General features: G+C 35.5%; 1 protein-coding gene across 7 annotated transcripts in view; it reads left to right on the top strand.

Annotated features, from left to right (window-relative positions):
- Positions 1 to 18,494, top strand: part of LOC149807105 (uncharacterized) — a 118,686-nt gene that overhangs the window by 88,585 nt on the left and 11,607 nt on the right. For 6 of the 7 annotated variants that reach the window (XM_089962041.1, XM_089962048.1, XM_089962000.1 and 3 more), the window contains 3 exons: positions 2,300 to 2,341; positions 9,892 to 9,981; positions 12,858 to 13,217. In XM_089962041.1, coding sequence (XP_089818167.1) covers positions 2,300 to 2,341; positions 9,892 to 9,981; positions 12,858 to 13,217 — 492 coding nt within the window. The remainder of the gene's footprint in view (positions 1 to 2,299; positions 2,342 to 9,891; positions 9,982 to 12,857; positions 13,218 to 18,494) is intronic. The other variant, XM_089962032.1, reaches the window with a different exon arrangement.

Here is an 18,494-nt window from a genome sequence, read left to right as displayed (position 1 = left end):
TATCTGGTCTTGGAACGAGTATGCATGGTGAACTCCAGTCACTGGGCTCTATGAAATCATTCTCCAGCATATAAAGTGGAACCCTCCTATAATGCTGTAATTGGTGGCCACAAAATTGGATTGCGTTGATAGTGGGGTCACGTTAATTCAGGATTTTACAGTATTTTACTTTTTTCAAAGAACAACGCATTGGCACATATACGTTTATTCATGTCCAGTGTATATCATGAATAGGGAGGGTATCAACACCATTTACTTTCGTGCCATCGGGGCATGCAATTCATCCATAATGCATGTAATTCCGTTGAAAAATTGCACACAGATTTAAAATATTCAATAATTTTGTCACAGATCATTGCATTTGAATAGCATGAACAGAGTATTAACACCATTTACTTGCTGTCTGATATTGTACCATTGAGGCATGCAGTTAATCCATAATATGTGTAATTCCATTGCAAAAATTGCTTACATATTTAAACTATTCAGCCATTTTGTCACAGATCATTATGTGTCTGAATTCAATGGGAAAAATTAACAGCAAAATTAGGTTAAGGAAGATGAAGCACCTGTACGGTTCATTATGTTCCAGGGTCTATGAATCGTGTCTGTACAAATTTCATACTGCTAAAATTTTCTCATATGCATTTCCATGTAGCGACAAGTGGGAAAAGTCAAAACTAGTCTTTGTACACAGGTGACCTCAGCACACAGGTTCACCTTTCACAATTGGTTTTTGAGCAACTACTATGCTCTCACTATTATTATTCTTATTCTTATTCTTATTATTATTATTATAGGATAGGAAGATTGTTTTACGTGCACTATTCAACAAAATCATAAATATGCATATATACTGTTCTGTCTCAAATTTATGTTCCACACAAGATTACTCTGTCATGCTCATTTTCATACAAAAACTAATTCCACAACTGAGAACTGATCCCTTAGACTTGGAAATGGACAGTTTGGAAGCAATATCTAGATTCTGAAAGTTGCTTAACTTGCCAAGATCAAAAGTCAGGCAGCTTATGTGAGAGGCCAGTGATGAATAGGGAATCTGAAGAAGTCATATATGGCTATTCTTTTGTGATCCATGAACTGAAACTTTTCCTACCTATACAGACACATTTTAGATATTAAATGTCCTCAGAACTAAATGAAATGGGATAGAGCTCATATCTCTTTTCAGAGACGAACATTGTTCTCAAAATTCATCTGCATATTTCATGCATTATAATGCATTGGATCTGAGTTTGTCCAACTCCCATTTCTTCTGTGACTTTTCAACTGCCTTTTCCACTGTCCAGCAGATAAATTACTGTGACTGTACTATAAGAGTAAAAACTGCTTTGCTTTTGAACTGAACATAGTGACACCTTTGAATTAGTGTGACTGGAGTGTGGTGGGTACCAGCAAGATATGAACTGTTCACACATCATTTTACATGATATGCCTTTATTTAAACAATGGACCACTCTGGTGGCCTAGATGTTAGAGCATCCGCCTCGGATGCAGGAGGTTGTGGGTTCGAACACTGGCCAAGTCATGCCAAAGACTTATAAAAAATTATACTAACAGTCCATGCTAGGCACTCAGCATTGAGAGGTTAGTGTTGGGATTGGTCAGCCTGGTGTCAGGAATAATGTGACTTGGTGGGACAGCATGCTACATGTCTGCAGCATGATGCCCCAGTGCTAGACATCACTATAAACTGCCACACTGCAGACATCGTAGCGATATGACTGAAAAATTGTTAAAGCTATGTAAAAATCATATACATACACACACACACACATTTAAACAATACCTTGCTCATCAAGCAAAAACTTAATTTGCATACTTAGAGGGGTCACTTGTGATCTGCTGTAGTGCCTGCTTTAGGCATTATTAAACACCTGGCTGCCTGATCGCAGAAAACAGGTGATCATTACACACAGGACATTTATGTAGGAAATGTACAAGAGGGTAATTAGAAATGGCTATTGTAACCACTATGTACACGTGACCTGTGACAGTTTTGACTGTATCCAAGTAAATAAAGTATATAGACAGTATTGAGCAGTGGTTCCCAAACTTTTTTAGGGCCTCTGCCCCCTTGGTTATCCTAGGGGCCCCCTACCTTACCCTGTAAGAAGCTTTATTCAGCATTTGCGCCCCTCCCCCAGTAATCCCATTGCCCTCCAGGGGGTGGTACTGCCCACTTTGGGAATCACTGGTATAGAGCCATCTATGTACAAGTTAATATTGTCATTTTGTGTTCTGTATCTGATGCAAAATGTATGCCTTTTTTTCACAGGTACCAATGAAAAAAAAACAAACTGGTGATCAGACCAACCCAGTAAGTAAATTCAGGTGTAATTAATTTTGCTAATTTTTAAAAAAAATCTGATTACCTTGGCAGATAGTAAAAAGATATGACTTCATATTAATTGGTTTCTAGCACCGTTATATAAAGATGTGACATATATTGATTGGTTTTTAGCTCTGCAGGCTATCGGGCCAAACGTTTATGGTAGGGACTTGCCATCATTGTGTGTCATCCATCACCATAGCTTTTAAAATTTCTTCTCAGCTGCTTAGCCAGTTTAAAGCAGATGTGAATGTTCCTCAGGACATGCTGTACGAAAATTATGTTTAGGGTGGCTTCCCAAGTTGTGCAGCTTGCATAGCAGCCAGGTAGAAAACCCATTTTGATTTTTTCTCCAGAATTGCTCAGCCTATTTTGATTGTTATAATATGCTATATAGGACTTTTCCCCATTGATATGTGGGTTCTGTAATCAACTAGGACAAACCTACTGATTATAATCCTCTACTATCAGATATTGCTTTTATTACTTTACACACATCATGGATTACAGTTTGCCCATTCAGTCTAGTAGACATGAACACAATGACAAGGGATTAAGTGTTCTTCACAAGTAGTGGATGTCCACTCAGTCTGTTGGATATCCCCCAAGTCTAGTGGGAATCCCTCATGGATATTATTGGAGCCATAGTGGATTTTATGGCACCCCTTGATCATTTTATTGTATTCACTCTGTGAATCAACACACTGACAAGCAGATGTGAGAAACCCTGATGTGGTAAATCTGACAACGGTGGGTGTCAATTTCATACCTTTACATGTTGTCGTTGTTGTTTTGGATTTAACGCCATTTCTCAGCTCAAGATAGGCTAAACATGGCGGCTAGTATAACGGGGGGGGGGGAGAGAACCTGGGAAAACCACAGCAAGAACCGCTGACCTACAGGAAACTACTGGCAAGCTTTCTCACATACCCACATATGCCAAGCCAGAGACTCAAACACAGACAAAGGTGATTGATAAAGGCAAGCGCTTTAGACTATTCAGCCACCTAGGGCCCGACCTTTACATGTACAATCAATACAGTGTAACATTTCTTTTGATATTTATTAGTGTCCTCACAAGAAATACATACAGACAAATGTGCATAAAACATAAAAAGTACTATAGGATTTTAATGTTCATGGTTGGGTAGTTATCAATGTGTCAGCTTTACCTAATCACTCACAAGTAAATAAAGTCCAAAGGACTTCAGTTAGCTTTGTGAGTGATTACCTAATCACTCACAAAGTTAACATAAATTCCTTGGGACTTTGTTTACTTTGTGAGTGATTAGGTAAAATTTACACACTGATAAATACCCAACCATGGTCATTTAATCCTTATAATTCTAATTTAAATTCTGTCATATCAGCAGATTTCATTAATGAAGAATTCACTCTTTTGCTGATCTAAGTTTTCTTTCATTACCCTCTTCACTGCGACAGAATACACAGCCCCATCTTTGTTATCCTAGAGTGGTTGATTTTTATGTAGTAATATATGGTAGAGTGTCAGAACAGGTCATCCCAGTTATCTAAGGAGCTTTTATAATCTTTTTTTTAAAAATTAAAAACAAATGGTTGATGCTGTTTAAGCCAGGCTATTCCTGTTTTTAATAATACACTTGTGTGTGGCCAGAGTTGTTATAGCATTCATTGTTCCAGCTGTTTTTAACAACACACTTGTGTGTGGCCAGTGTTGTTATAGCATTCATTGTTCCAGCTTTCTGTGCATTTCGATCGTTCAAAAGTAAACTTGTGTCCATTTTAGTGAGATACCCAACTCGTTATATGACCCTAACCTTTAATGGCTGCAGGAACATGTTACCGATGCAGAATGCAATAAATTCTAAAGATTGGCTTGTGAAGCCTGCCATGTGCCTTCTTTGGCAAAAGGAGAGAGTATTGGAGCACAGGAAGGTTTATGCAAGTACCGGTACATGGTTTTAATTTCTAATGGAAGATTTTAATCTGGAGTTGGTAAATTTCGACCGGAAACATGGGGAGGGGGGATTGTTGTTGTTATTAGCATTGATTAGATAAAACTTCACATAAAATGACCTGGAAATGGAACCAAAAGTAGTCCACAAAATCGCATGACTATTTACATCCGATCAAGTTGTAAAATATTTCATGGATGTCTTTCCATGAGAGAAAATTTTCCTTGCTACAACATACATCCTTGTTGATTGATTACATGTACATGTACCTGCTAGCATATATATGTCGTAACTTGCATACTTTTCTGCATCAAGTGGTAACTTCGATGTTCTTTCTCAGTAAGTGATATTTCATGAAAGTCTTTTGTGTACTGGTTATTATTTATGTCATCCAAGACCCATTTTGAAGAAATTACTGAAAGCAGTAATACAGATAAAACTTGAAATGGATTACAAACAAATCGCATACTATTTATATGATCAAGAACACTGAAACATCATGACATATGTCATAAATTTTCCAAAGTTTATTCGGCAAGTGTAATTTGATATTGTATATTGAAATTAAAAACAGGACCTATTATACAGAAAGATTCTTCTGTAGCTATACCATTTGACATTGAAAATAAATATTGTGTATCAGCGAGTATGACACATTATTGAAAAATGCACTGAATTGTGTACACTGTAATGACTCATGTGCTGTATGAATGACTATGTGAATCTGCCTGGCTGAGGAGTTGCATTCTTACTTAGAAGTCAGCCACTATGCCTGTTACTAGAGCTTCCTACCGTGAGTCGACAGCAGTCAGTCAGGATCATTAATACTAGCTACCATTCAGTCGTACATTGACGTTTCAAAATGCACAGTAACTGTTAAATGAAAATATTTGTTGGCTCAGTTAATATGGTTTTTTTGAGATGGAATTTCTGCATAATGCATGAGGTCAATCTTGCCATCATATGACTTCAAAGTTAGCTTTAATGGAAGGGCAGAATGAATATTCATGTCCCTTTGAACTTGACTGAAATCATTTAAATTCCAGTATCATTGAATTTCATGTGATATTTTATTGCTTAGATTTTGGTGTTTTGGCACTGGTACACTTTGACATTTCAGTAAACTTTAGACACTGAAGTCAAACCGATCCAGTTTTGTTTCACTTGAGCTCTTTAGTTATCCAGCCATAACCACTTAACATCTTGAATCGAGTCCGTATTACTTTTGATCACACATAGTGTAGACTTTAATCAATCTCAACCTACCCTACAGAAAGAGTCCAAGTAACGTTTATTGTTTTATGCTGATTGGTCTCTTCAGTGACCCAACCAAAATCAATGTCTTTAATCATTTTCAGATTACTTCTGCTCACACATAGATTAACCCATTTTATCCTGTTTACCAATTTCAACTGCATTGTCTGATTCCTGAGAAGCAGTTCTAAATACATTGTGGTAAAACAGAGCATCATCATCAGAGTTTTTTTTCTACGCTCCGGTTCAGCGTAATGGTTTGTTTCATCACATTTTTTCCAGATTAAATCATCCCAAAATAACTCAAAGTAATGTTGTGCATCGGTTTCTTCTGGGTGTTGAACAATTGCCCCTTCTATCAATTTAACTGAGGTGAAAAATCGTCCTGGACCCATTCCAACTTGAAAGACTTCAAAGTCAGCTTCATTCTCTGAATCACTCTCGAAAAGTGCATGAAGCCATGCATCATCTCTTTCATCAACTTGATTCAATTGAGACCCATCATTTAAGTCAATATTATCATCAAAATCATCCAAATCATCAATTTCAGTGCCACTACCCTTGCTATCAGCATCCATGTTTACATCTGAGTTGTTGTCCATCATTTTATCGATCAATTATCAGGCCAACAATTTCTTTTCCAACCACATTTTTTTAGAAATTTCACTGCGCATGTGTGCTTTAACCACTTCCTCTGTTGATGAAGAAGTACATGTACACAAATATTTTGTGATGTATAACATATTTCTATAGACACTACACACATTGTAGAGTACAACCATAGTCATAATCAGGATAAAATGAGATACTACAACCAGAGGCTTATTCAGGATAGAATGAGGTAGTACGACCATAGTCATATTCAGGATAAAATGGGTTAATCAACCTCAGCAAACTTAAAACAGTGAAGCCAGTCAACCATGCAGACAGGATCAAAGGGTGAAATTAGCAACTACATTATCTTTCCCTGCTTAAGCAGTTCACAGTCACAGACAGTATTACCATAAATATACTACAAGGGAACCCAAATGTGAAAAACATGGAAAAAATTAAATTTTAAGTGATAATTTTGCATTGCAGGAGATTTTATTGAATTGGGGGATGGATGGGAGACACTCCTAAACTCGGGAGAAAGCCCTCCCTGGTGGGAGGTTTACATGTTGCCAAACTAGTAATCCTAAGTTTATTTCATTGAAGCTCTTGGTTATCGAATGTAAGATAAATTCTTCATAGGGTCTGTGTGAAAATGGTAGGTCGATGAGTTAACAAATGTCCAGTTCCTGAGAAAATGTGTGGGGTTTAACGCCATTTTTCAGCACACGATAGGCTATGCATGGCGGCCAATATTAATGGTGGAGGAAGATCCACCGGCCCATGAGAAGCTACTGGTAAGCTTTCTCACATACCCACATTGGCCGAATCCTAGACTCGAACCCTCGCAGATAGAGGTGAGATGGCAGTGATCCGTAACGGAAAGTGCTTTAGACCATTCGGGGCCCCGCTGGATAATTCTGTGTATATTCTGTTGTGTTGAAAATATTAGGCAAACTATGTTAAGAAGGGTGGGGGTGGAAGAATGAAAAATAAATCACAGCATTTCTCATAATTTTTATTTGACTAATGAAACAAAGCCTGCTAATGATGACATGTGATTTCATTTTCCTTTTGTTTGTTTAAATGCACAATCCCCCCCCCCCCATTTAACATGGTATATTTTATTAAGCACCTAAAAAGTCTCGGGATTCTTTGCTCAGAAATGTATCTTTCATCTCTCGCAATACACATAATGCGAAAGTATTTTAGTTGGCCAGTCAGAATATTAAATGGTATTTTGTGCATCTTAAGATAAGCATTCTGCACTGTGTAATGTAGTTGTGCCAAAAGTTAAGTTTCAAGTAATGTAGTAGACATCCACTATGCATAATTATATTGCTGTGACTTTATAATTGGGGCAATAAATCTTACCTGTCCGCTACAATCCATGACATTGACAAGCCATATGACCATATCTAGTTCATGATGGAAACAGTGTGAAAGAATGAAGTTCCATTGTGGGAATGTTAATTTTCCATAATCCATGATGTACATACTATATCTCTTAAGAACTGCCTTGCTCTTGTTGCTAAGATATAATTTAAAAAAACTTATCATAGAATGATTTTCTGTTCAAAACTACCAAACTTTGATCTTTCAAGTCATGTAGCATGAACACTGTTCATATTAATGCGAAAAATACCAGTATGTCATCTAGTGTACCTGAAGTTACTCATTGTGTGCAGTTAAACAACATGTCAGATGCTATCAGTTTCAACTAGAGAGCTAGAACTTCTCCTGTTATGGGTGTCTTTAAACCAGGCACCTGTCTTAATATTATTATTATTATTATTATTATTATTATTATTATTACAATATTTGCCATTTAAACCAATTTATGTTAGGTGAGCAATATCAGGCTTTGGTCTCCTTGTTGATATAATATTTGCTTGTATTATTACTAGCATACACCCAGACCTGACATCACATAATATTGTTAGCAGATCAGGGTAAATGCTGTTTTATCATCTTGAAATTTCAGACGGACAGTGTGAATACGAATCAAACAGCACATTATACAGCAAGCAGATTGATTTATCTGTATTCTTGTTGTAGTTGCATGCAGTTTGTACAGGAAGTAGATACAGTAAAGCAGACTGATTTAGGTCTATAAGTTTTGTTGTTGGATACAGTTTGTACAGGGGATAGATACAGTAAAGCAGTTGGAACTTGTGTGGAGATGCTGTTACGGTGTGTGAGTGTTCAGATCAGTCTGTATTCTATCATGTGCTCATTAGCTGACTGAATGCCAGTTTTGGCAGGAAGTTGATTTGTCCTGAGAAATAGTTAATAAAGATTTTTATGATGACCTAATGGTTGGAAAATAGTGAATTAATCAAATTGTATTATCTTCACAGTATGCATCTTTGCTTTTTGTTTTAATGATAGGATTTTCCACACATTTTCTGTACATGTGGATTAGTGTTTACAAATGTAAACAAATGTGGTCACGAAAGATGCATTATTGTGAGAACAAGGAGTTAATGAGACCAATTTGCATCAAAACACAAGACAAAGTGACAAAACTTTTATTGATCCTTAATGCAAAGACTGCAACATCTGTGAAATCAGATTTGTTGCATATTTGTTTACATGGTACATTTTGGGTAGAAGAATATGGCAATATAGTAGCCAGGTCAAGTTAAATATAGCTATTAAAGCTGCATTCCACAAAAATACAAACATAATATCCTCTTGATAAAATTAGTTGGAAACAACACAAAAATGTATTACCAGTAATAGCATTGCATGAGAAATATATTCATAAAATCATTATTGCAAAGGTCAAATTTGATGAGAGAATGTACTGTAATGACTTTTTTTATATACTGTCAGTCTAAATGCAAACAGTTTGAACTCAGGTCCTGGTTTCACTAGGCATCTCAAATTTTCTTCGATAGAGAGAGATCTTTGAGTGTACCTGATCCACCAACATACTACACAGATGGAAATAAAATACGAAACGGAAAAATGGAACATAATGCAAATAAAGATGTGATGGAAATTATTTTTGTGTTTTTCAACTTTTAGTTATAAAATGTCAAACATTTTTAGCCATTAGATATATACATATATGTTTCTATTGTGAAATAGAAAATGGAATTAATTTTCAAAACTGATGCTAATAGTTGTATGAAACGTGTATGTTTGAGTAATGGTTAACATGTGAAGCAGTCATCAAGCATGGCTCAGCTCAGTTGGTTGAATTTTCTCCATGGGAAAACACAACGTAAGTATATTCGAACAATACTTCTTAACTTAAAAATGTATTTCTTAATGTGCATTGGAACTACATCATAAGATAGTTCCATTATGTCTGCCAATTTCCATTGCTCATCAGGCCAGTCACTATCAAAATAAACACAATACACTAGTAACTTGGGTACATTTTAACTTGAGTACATTTTGACTTGGTTACGTTTTGGTCTTGGTACATTTTGACTTTGGTACATTTCAGTTTGGGTACATTTTGACTTGGCTATGTTTTGACTGTAAACCTGTATAACTCGGTTAGATGCAACATAAATGTATAGGCTTGTTATTTTTAATGAATATGTTATTTTGTTCCAGATGTGCTGCCTTGATTCTTAAAAATTGATGCAAAGATTTTTGATAGCATCCTCATGGATTGGCATCTTTGTTGAACAGGGAATAAAGCTTTATCATTCTCATTTATGTTTAATATTTATATTTTGTTCCCTGTGCATGGCTCTGGTTACATTTAAGTAATGACTGTGCACTTTCTCTTGTCAGGTTCCAAGTAACGATGCCGCCGTTAAGCCAGAAGAAGCACCCTCCAGTAATCTTGTAGACTTGGAAAATGAACTGGAAACCATTGAACAAGTATAATGAAATTCACAGAATTTCTCGTTATCCACTCACTTATTTCGACTGTAAAAACAAACTTCAAGACCTAATAATGTTCCCTACCTTAAATATTTTTAGCATGTTTTTTATGTTTTTCAATTTCATGGTGTTTTTTTTTTTTGTGTGTGTAATAATATCATTATATAAGGGTTTTTATATGTTATAGGTATTGTCTAATGTTGTAAAGCGCTTAGAGCTTCTAAAGATTAGGCGCTATACAAAGTCCTCATTATTATTGTTATTGTTATTATTATTATTCCATTAGTACCATATATATTCATTTATAAGTCAGTTACAAATGCAGTTTGCATCACATAATGCACCAGTAGGTCTGGGTTTGTGCAGTTTGTTAGGACTAATAGCATTAAAACAACATAGACTCTAATCTGCCTGTGAATTAAACAATATCAGATCTGGGCTTATGTTGTTTGTAGTTTTATCTGACTTGTGAGTGTATATATATATAGTACTAGTAGAAGAAGCATCATGAAGCAATTCAAGGGGTAAATTGCTGGTTTTTTTGGAAATCTCTATAGCATTATCTGGCACACAGTGTAGGTCAAAGTTGTTTTTGTAGCAGCCTAATATTCTTGTTTCAGTGAATTGTAATGCCTAATTTAAATAATGAACAATTTGCAGAACAAATCGGTAAGGGTTGTCATCCAGGCATTTTCTGAAAGGAAGATGGTATTTTATTCTACTATTTCAGGCAATATCTGCTATGCGAAGACAATCATACTTTACGAGATACTTTGCTGTATCAGATATATGTTAAGCAGTTTAATTTTTAGCTTTTATATATATACCTCATCCTTGATAACTCATTCACGTCGGGGTCCAAAAACACAGACTGCACTATAAGGGAGGGTGCAAGTTACAGAGGGACCTAAAAAAAATCTGTTAGACATCCAAAGAACTGCATGTTGGAGGGATGGGGGGAGAATAATTGTCAATAAAGCGCTTGCTTTTTCTAATGAAGTTGTTCATTATTCACTATAAATTAAATTTATTTTCAAAATGTCCAAACATCTGAAAGATCGATAACACAATTCCAACTGGTTTCAACAACCAACATGGCATGCAGAAACGTTCATGTATTACGTCACGGCTTTTTGTTTTGTTGACTAGTTTGGTTCATGGAGTGATGTATAATAGTATCATGTGAAACAAGGAGACTGTGACACAGGGAACCAGACTAACTGTTGATACACTACTAAACAAGATTCCTTTTTTATCACAAATGCGCAACATTTTTTTCATGAGACAACCATCTACGTCGAAACTCAAATTTTGTATTGTTCAATTAGTAAAATGTTGATGCTGTCATTTGATTGCAAGTAATAGTGAAACTTCTTATCATCCTTGGGAATATCTCTACGTGCGAATTCAGAAATTCTCTGAAACTCATTTTCCCACAATAGTCCATATCTGTGAAACAGAGCTCTTTATTTTACGAAGTACTCATTTTGCTTGATTGCCTTGCTATTTTTAATCACAGTTATGATTGAATAGGTTAATTTAAGGTAGTATAATTAGATTACTTATACAATTACATTTATAACAGTGTTCGATTGATCAACTGAAATAAACTACCTGACATACGATTGGGGCTGCTGTTTCTTAAGCATGTAGGATTTGCATGCCTTTTAAAAAAATTATTTTTTCCACCTCTTTTATTTGATTCAAAAGACATAGTTAACATGATAATAGGAAGGGAGGACCGCTTTTTATGAGACTGTTAATGCTCCTTTGCCGAATTTGTCCCATACTGTTTAGGCACAGGTTCCTGTAAGGATAGTTGAATTCCATGATACTTAGCTGGTCATTTGACATCTTGGCATGTAAATGATGACAAATGTCAACACAGCATATATCAGGAATTTAGGAGCTAAAATACATTTCCAAGTTTGAAAGTGAGTTCCAGTTTTATGGAGTGTTTATTGAAATAAAACAAAATTTGGGATTGAAAGTTGATTTGGTATTTATAGTTGAGGGGTTTCAGGTTACTGGGTAAAAATAATGATATTGAAGAAGCAAAATTCAGGACTTGAAGCAATTATGGTCTTGGCAGAGTTTGGTATACTGAGGTTTCATGTGTTTGTGTGTGTGTGTGTGTGTGATCACAATTAATAAACTTTGTTAAAACTATATCGTGAATAAATTTTAAAACTAAAATAATTTTTAAATTTATATCAGTAAATGCTCATGCATGACCCATGTGATTTTTACTATAGGAGAAATAATCTTATGTCACTAAAGATTTAAAGCTGGCATCAACCTCCAAGCTGATGTGCAGAAAAGGGTTCAAGTTGGAATTTTTTAATTGGAAAAGTTTCCCAGTCAGGGAATTAAGACTCTTGTGAAACCTTCTTGAAATTTTGTCCTATGTCATCATTATAAGGACTCAGATTTGTGTATGCTATATAATAACTTCTATCAATTTGCTGTACTTAGTTGGGCAAGCTTTTGTCTGTCCACCCAGTTATGTCATGCTTCACATACAGTTGTCATTAAAACTGGTATGTGGTCCATTGGAATCTCTGTTGTGCATTGGTTGAAAACCATGGCAAAGGGGATTAAATGCAGTTTCTTAACAACAGTCAGGTTTAACCAGCTGTTACAAACTGTTTCTTATATGTCTACTCTTGAGCTTACACAGCCCATTTTGTTTTTCAGGATAATAAGCATTTTAAATCAGTTCAGTAAGTAATATGTACTCTTTAATATTTTCTTGTCTTTTTCCATTCATTCAAGGTACAGCTATTTTTGTCCAAAACTTGACACCCTTTTCATGAAGTAAGTATTCCTTTTTTCTATAAAGTTACTGAGAGCATATGTTGCCTTTTTTTCAGGGAATAGAGCAGATGAACACACTAGAGGGTATGTTTGATGATTTAAAGGTAGACCATGTGTCATCTAGCCAGTCATTGCCTACCTCAGACCCTTGGGGTGCATCTGGTCTGCAGACACAAGCAGAAACCACATCAAGCTCCTCTTCAGTCCTCTTCAGCATTGGGGATCCTTTTGCTGCACCAGCTGCTGTCAACCAGATGCCATTTGGCCAGCCTGCATTCAGCCAGCCACAGCCTGTGGGAATGTTCACACCATTTCCAGCATCTGCTGCAGCTCCACCTTTCCCATTCCCCACTGTTCCCCCAAGAACTGGTTTGCCTTTCCTTGCAGCCCAGACTGGTTTCTCTGCTTTTCCAGGGGTAATCTGTTACTGTTACTGCTGTTCATTATTTTATTAACTCACATTATCATTTTATTAGTTCACATGTCTGTGTATTACTAAGACAGCTTTTGGTACGGCCCTGCATGTGTTGTGTGTTGTGTGTTGTGTACCTGTCCATCAACATTTGCTTGTTACCCCTCTGGTGTCCATATTTCTGATCTGATCTGATTTCAGTCAGACTTGGAATGTGAGTTTTAAAAATCAAAACCTCTAACTGGTTTGATAATGAGCAAGATCCACGCATATTAATGTCGAGATGCTGCCAGATAGAGGTGTCTTAGCACTTGTTGTGACCTGTCTTGTTTGTCAGGTCTGTGACTGTTTACAGATCCGGGTACTTCAGTTTGACATGAATTGTTGTTGAACTAAATTTGATTGGCACATTGGGCCATGGAATAAGCATTTTGTTGTAGTTTTAACCCTGTATTCATCATGGAAGTTTTACAGATGCATGTTTAAAGTATGTACTACCTAGAAAACTCAAACAAATTGACTCCCAACATGGCCATTATTCTGTAGTTGACGATTTTGTTCACTAAATACTGCTTGATGATAGTGACATTGAGGATTTTTCAAGTTTTGAGTATAATAGATTATCAGAATTTGGAAAGCGTTACTGGAAACACCAGTGTAATAGAATCTGAAAAAGATGTTGAATATGGTATTTCAGAATGTTGAAAAGGCAGAATACCAGACCTAATTAATTAATTTAAAAGTAGATTGCAATTTTAATTTCATTTCTCAAGCAATTCAGTCCAGAGGGATCTTGTGCTAGAAACCATATAGCACTCTAAAGGTTCAGAGAAATTTAGTAAATAAAAATAAAAAAAAGAAATGAAAAAGTTAGGTTAATTATTTCATCAAAATACCTCTGTCTAAACAAGTAGACTGTGGTACTGATGGACTTAAAACCCTAATACATTACTATGGAACAGATAGGAAATCTGGCATTATAGTCAGTAAAGAACTGATTCAAGAAAATGAAACTTTGCCAGAGCTGATGTTAGTGAAAAATCTTGCTTTAACACAGGGATATCCACAGACAATACCTGAAAATAATAAATAACAACCATAAAGAACAGTTAGTAATAGGTTATCTGTCACTATTATTGTTAGCTTTACCTTTCCACATGGATGGACCTTATCCATGCTAGATGCACGTACTCGCTGTTCTAGAGATTTCTTAGAACATGTACATCAACCAAACTGATCTACATTATAAGCCAGTGCTCAGGAGAGTGTCTTCAGATCACCATTGAGTCCACACATGGGAACACTATGAAGAGAAAATGTCTACAAATGCTGTGGTTTCTTGCTAAGAACCAGAACTTGTCATTAATCTTTCTCTAATAGTGAACTTTCAGATCTAATCCTTATTGGTCTAATTTGTGAAAGAAATTGATAACATTTACCTTGGTAATTTTCATTCATGCAGTGTTCACACGATGTGCCACCTATCCTTTCACCTTCGAGCATAAAGGGTGTGGCACATTGTAGTAGCATTAATTACTCACTAATTTAGGTTCTAGAAAATTGTCCAATTATAATACGGGGGTCTGAAAATTACTGTGATTACTGTTTATTAATGCAATAATTTGGTCATGATATTGAATCTCATAAAAGTAGTGTATTAATAGATTCTAGGCCCCTTAAGTTAAGTGTTTGTGTATATTTTTATATAAAACATTACTGCAGCACAACATTGAACTTGTGTCATTATATTATCATTTCTCTGTTATTGTCAGACTAAAGTTTCTTTTTTCAGAACATCAATTTTTCAGATGTCTCGAACAGTTGGTAAGTGTGGGAATAGGAAAGGGCCATGGGACACTCAATTAACTTGTTTATTGTGTACACATTGCACACAACTGGATTTTCTTCCCCTTCTAGGTTAATTAAATCTCACAACGAAAAAAGATTTTGGTGCTACCTGTGAGGTAGTAATAGATAATTCTAATGGATGAGTACACTTCCCCAAACAAAAGAGCAAGGAGTGGCACCTTCCTTAGACATTGGACTTGACTGCATCTCCCCTAGTAAAAAAGGCAGAGATGACATCTTCCATGAGAGAAATAGTGTTGCTATGTATGAGTGTTATGACTATGGTCATAAACGTATCAGAAAGAAGCAAAACCAACAAGTTTTATGAAACATAAGAAATAATTTCATATTCAGAGTTGTAAATTAAAATGTGTGAAGAACTTACAGTATTGTGAAGTGAATCCAAAATAATCCTGAAAAAGTTCTGTTAAAGTCTAAAAGAATGAAAACTTGTGTATAATCTTCAGGACAGGAAATGTACTTGTATGCCAAGAATGGTGACGTCAAAATGGTGTCCAGAACTCCTTTGAATAATTCACAGTAGTTCCAAAATAATATTATATTCCAATTATCCCATTCTATTTCCACTGAATAATCCAAACAAATGTTTTTCCTCTCAAATACTATCTAAATTCTACCTAAAATATGTCTGCAGACTTGATGTTACAACAACACAAGAAATAAGAATGACCCCAAAATAGGAATGAATCTGATTGCTCAGCTCTCTCCTGATATATACGTTTAAGAGTTTATTACAGCTATATCACAGTATACCCTCTGTGACAGATTCTACTACTCGGTATAATGTTTCAAAATAACTATTAAGGTGACCTAACTCATCCAATAGGAATTAATTTAACACTGCTAAGATAGCCCTGACCAATCTGTCCAGTTGGAAAAAGACAGAATCTTGTAAACATATTTACTAATAATTGTAGTATTAGTAAATGTCAGCATGTACGTAAGCGTTTGTTTATAAATCCTATGCAATTTTATGTTTTCTAATATCTTAAATTTACCCTATGCACATATGAAATCCAGCTATAGATAAAAATCATGAATAAAAATATTGAAAATTAGACAAAATCACATATCAGAAGTTTTAAAAAATATAGATATATATATATAACACCTCCCTTCATAATGAAAAGATAGATTTATGTAGTACAGCTTTCTTTTTCCATAATAATCAAACACATAAAGGATAATAATAATGAAATTACACAGTAAGATAAATAATGAATGTACAAAAATTAAAACTTTAGACATGAAAGTGCATTTACAATTCAATTTTCTTTTCCCTTGATGTGACGAATGTTGATGTATTCTTGCAACATCAAAGTCCATTCAGCAATCTCTGATTTTTATTTTTCAATTTAATGATGAAAGTATGAGGGTTGTGATCACTGAGCGCACTAATCAGAGATGAATAGATTTTTATATGCATTTGAAAATCTTGTTAAGCCAGACTTAAAGCAAAATTTTCCTTGATAGTGGAGTTTGTTCAAGTGTGTTTTCTGGTGCTTGTTCAAGTTTTTAGAGAAATAACATGCTGGATGATCCATACCATTTTTGTCTTCTTGAATTAATGTCACTAACCCCAACATCACTTGTATTATCAGATGTTTGAATGGTAGATTGAAATCTGGAGCTAAAAGAACTGGTGTACTTTTAAGTATGGTCTTAAAGCAATATTTTTTATCTGTTTGGTTTATTATCATTAAAATTTTGGATTATTTTGGTTATGAGCAAGAGACAGTACATACTAATCATACCTTCATCTTTAATACGAATTTTTATCAGGATATTTTAAAATAGGTCAAAGTATCATGATATTGTTTGGGAGAAAGATATGATGTGGCCTTGCAGTTAGAGTGTCCGCCTCAGAAGTGGGAGGCTGTGGGTTCAAACCCTGGCCGAGTCATACCAAAGACTTACAAAAATGGTACTAATAGCTGCCTCACTAGGCGCTCAGCATTAAGAGGTTAGTGTTATGACTGGTCGGCCTGGTGTCAGGATAATGTGACTGGGTGTGACATCATGCAACATGTCTTCGGCATGATGCCCCAGCGCTAGACATCACTAAACTGCCACGTTGCAGACATCTTAGCAATATGACTGAAAAATTGTTAAAGCTACATTACAAATCCTAATCACACTCACACATACACACATATATAAGCCTGCTTTATGGAATGGTCAGCTGTTAAGTTAAGTAAACCATGCGAGCAATATCGGGGCCTCTTGTTTTCCTTCCTCCAAGGATTACAGCAATTGTACTGATTATATACATCACCTTTATGTTTGCCTTTTTTGTATTTTGTTCTGCCATTTTCCTTGTCATGATCATCACTGTTACTTCACATCCAGTTTCCTTGCAACCGGCAGGCCCAGAAACCATTTGATGAATTTTTATGTAAAATTGCCAATAGTTGTAAGTTTGCCTCTAAGGTATTTTGTTTGCATTTGCCTCCAGTACCATTAGAATTGTGTTGTGTTTAGAAGTACTAAGTTTTACTATGTGACCCAGCCCATATAAAAAGTGAGTCACATTTGCATAGAATCTCAAATACATTGTTTATATATGGTTCAAGTTATTGTTGTTTGCTTGTTTTCATGCCTCACCATGACAAGCATACAGTGTTGCCCATGTGTGCTCATGTCTCCTACTCCCATTACCAAACTTTTTAAATAGTTTGCATTAACAGCAAGAAACAAGTCTATCAATTTTGTCGTCCAAAGGTCAAGGCCACTGTGTTTTAAGGCAGAAAAATAGTTTCCACACAGTAACAACCCAGGACCAAACTTTGTGGATGGCTTGCACTTTGGGTAAGGAAGAATATCAAGGGCCAAAGTTCAAGGTGACTGACAGACAGAAGACAAATTGTTTTTGGACAAAAACATTTGTTCTGTATTGCAGACCTAAACTGCTTGCATTTGGAGTAAGTTAAAAGCCTATTGATTTGGTGGTTTGAAGGTCAAGGTCACTACGGCTGAAAAATGGTTTCTGCCAAAATATTTAGTTCTTAACCATGTACTGTCACCGAAGTTTGTGGATGGCTTAGGCTTTGGGTAAAAGTAAATCCTTTTTTATTTTGGGGTCAAAAGATCACCGGTCAGGCTCAGTGTGACTGAAGGAAGAAAATGGTTTTAGCATAACAACTTTTAGTTCAAAACCGAGTAACTTGATAATGCTTTGTGCATGGCTTGCACTTAGGATACGAAAATAACCTATTAAATTTTTTGGACTTCAGTTGTGTTGGTGAAAACATCGCAAGTGCAGTTATGGAGAAAATACTTGATATAGACAAATGAAATTTGTTAGGAATATTTGCATGCATAACCTGATCAGCTTTTGGTGCCACAAAAGTAATTTCCCATTTTGTTAAAATATTTTTGAACTTGGCAGACAAAAATCAAGTACTTTTGTTTC

Source organism: Sinohyriopsis cumingii, chromosome 1 (assembly GCF_028554795.1).
Source record: "Sinohyriopsis cumingii isolate HCF-2022 chromosome 1, ASM2855479v2, whole genome shotgun sequence".
In the NCBI taxonomy this organism is placed as follows: Eukaryota; Metazoa; Mollusca; class Bivalvia; order Unionida; family Unionidae; genus Sinohyriopsis; species Sinohyriopsis cumingii.
This window is presented reverse-complemented; position numbering and strand designations above follow the sequence as displayed.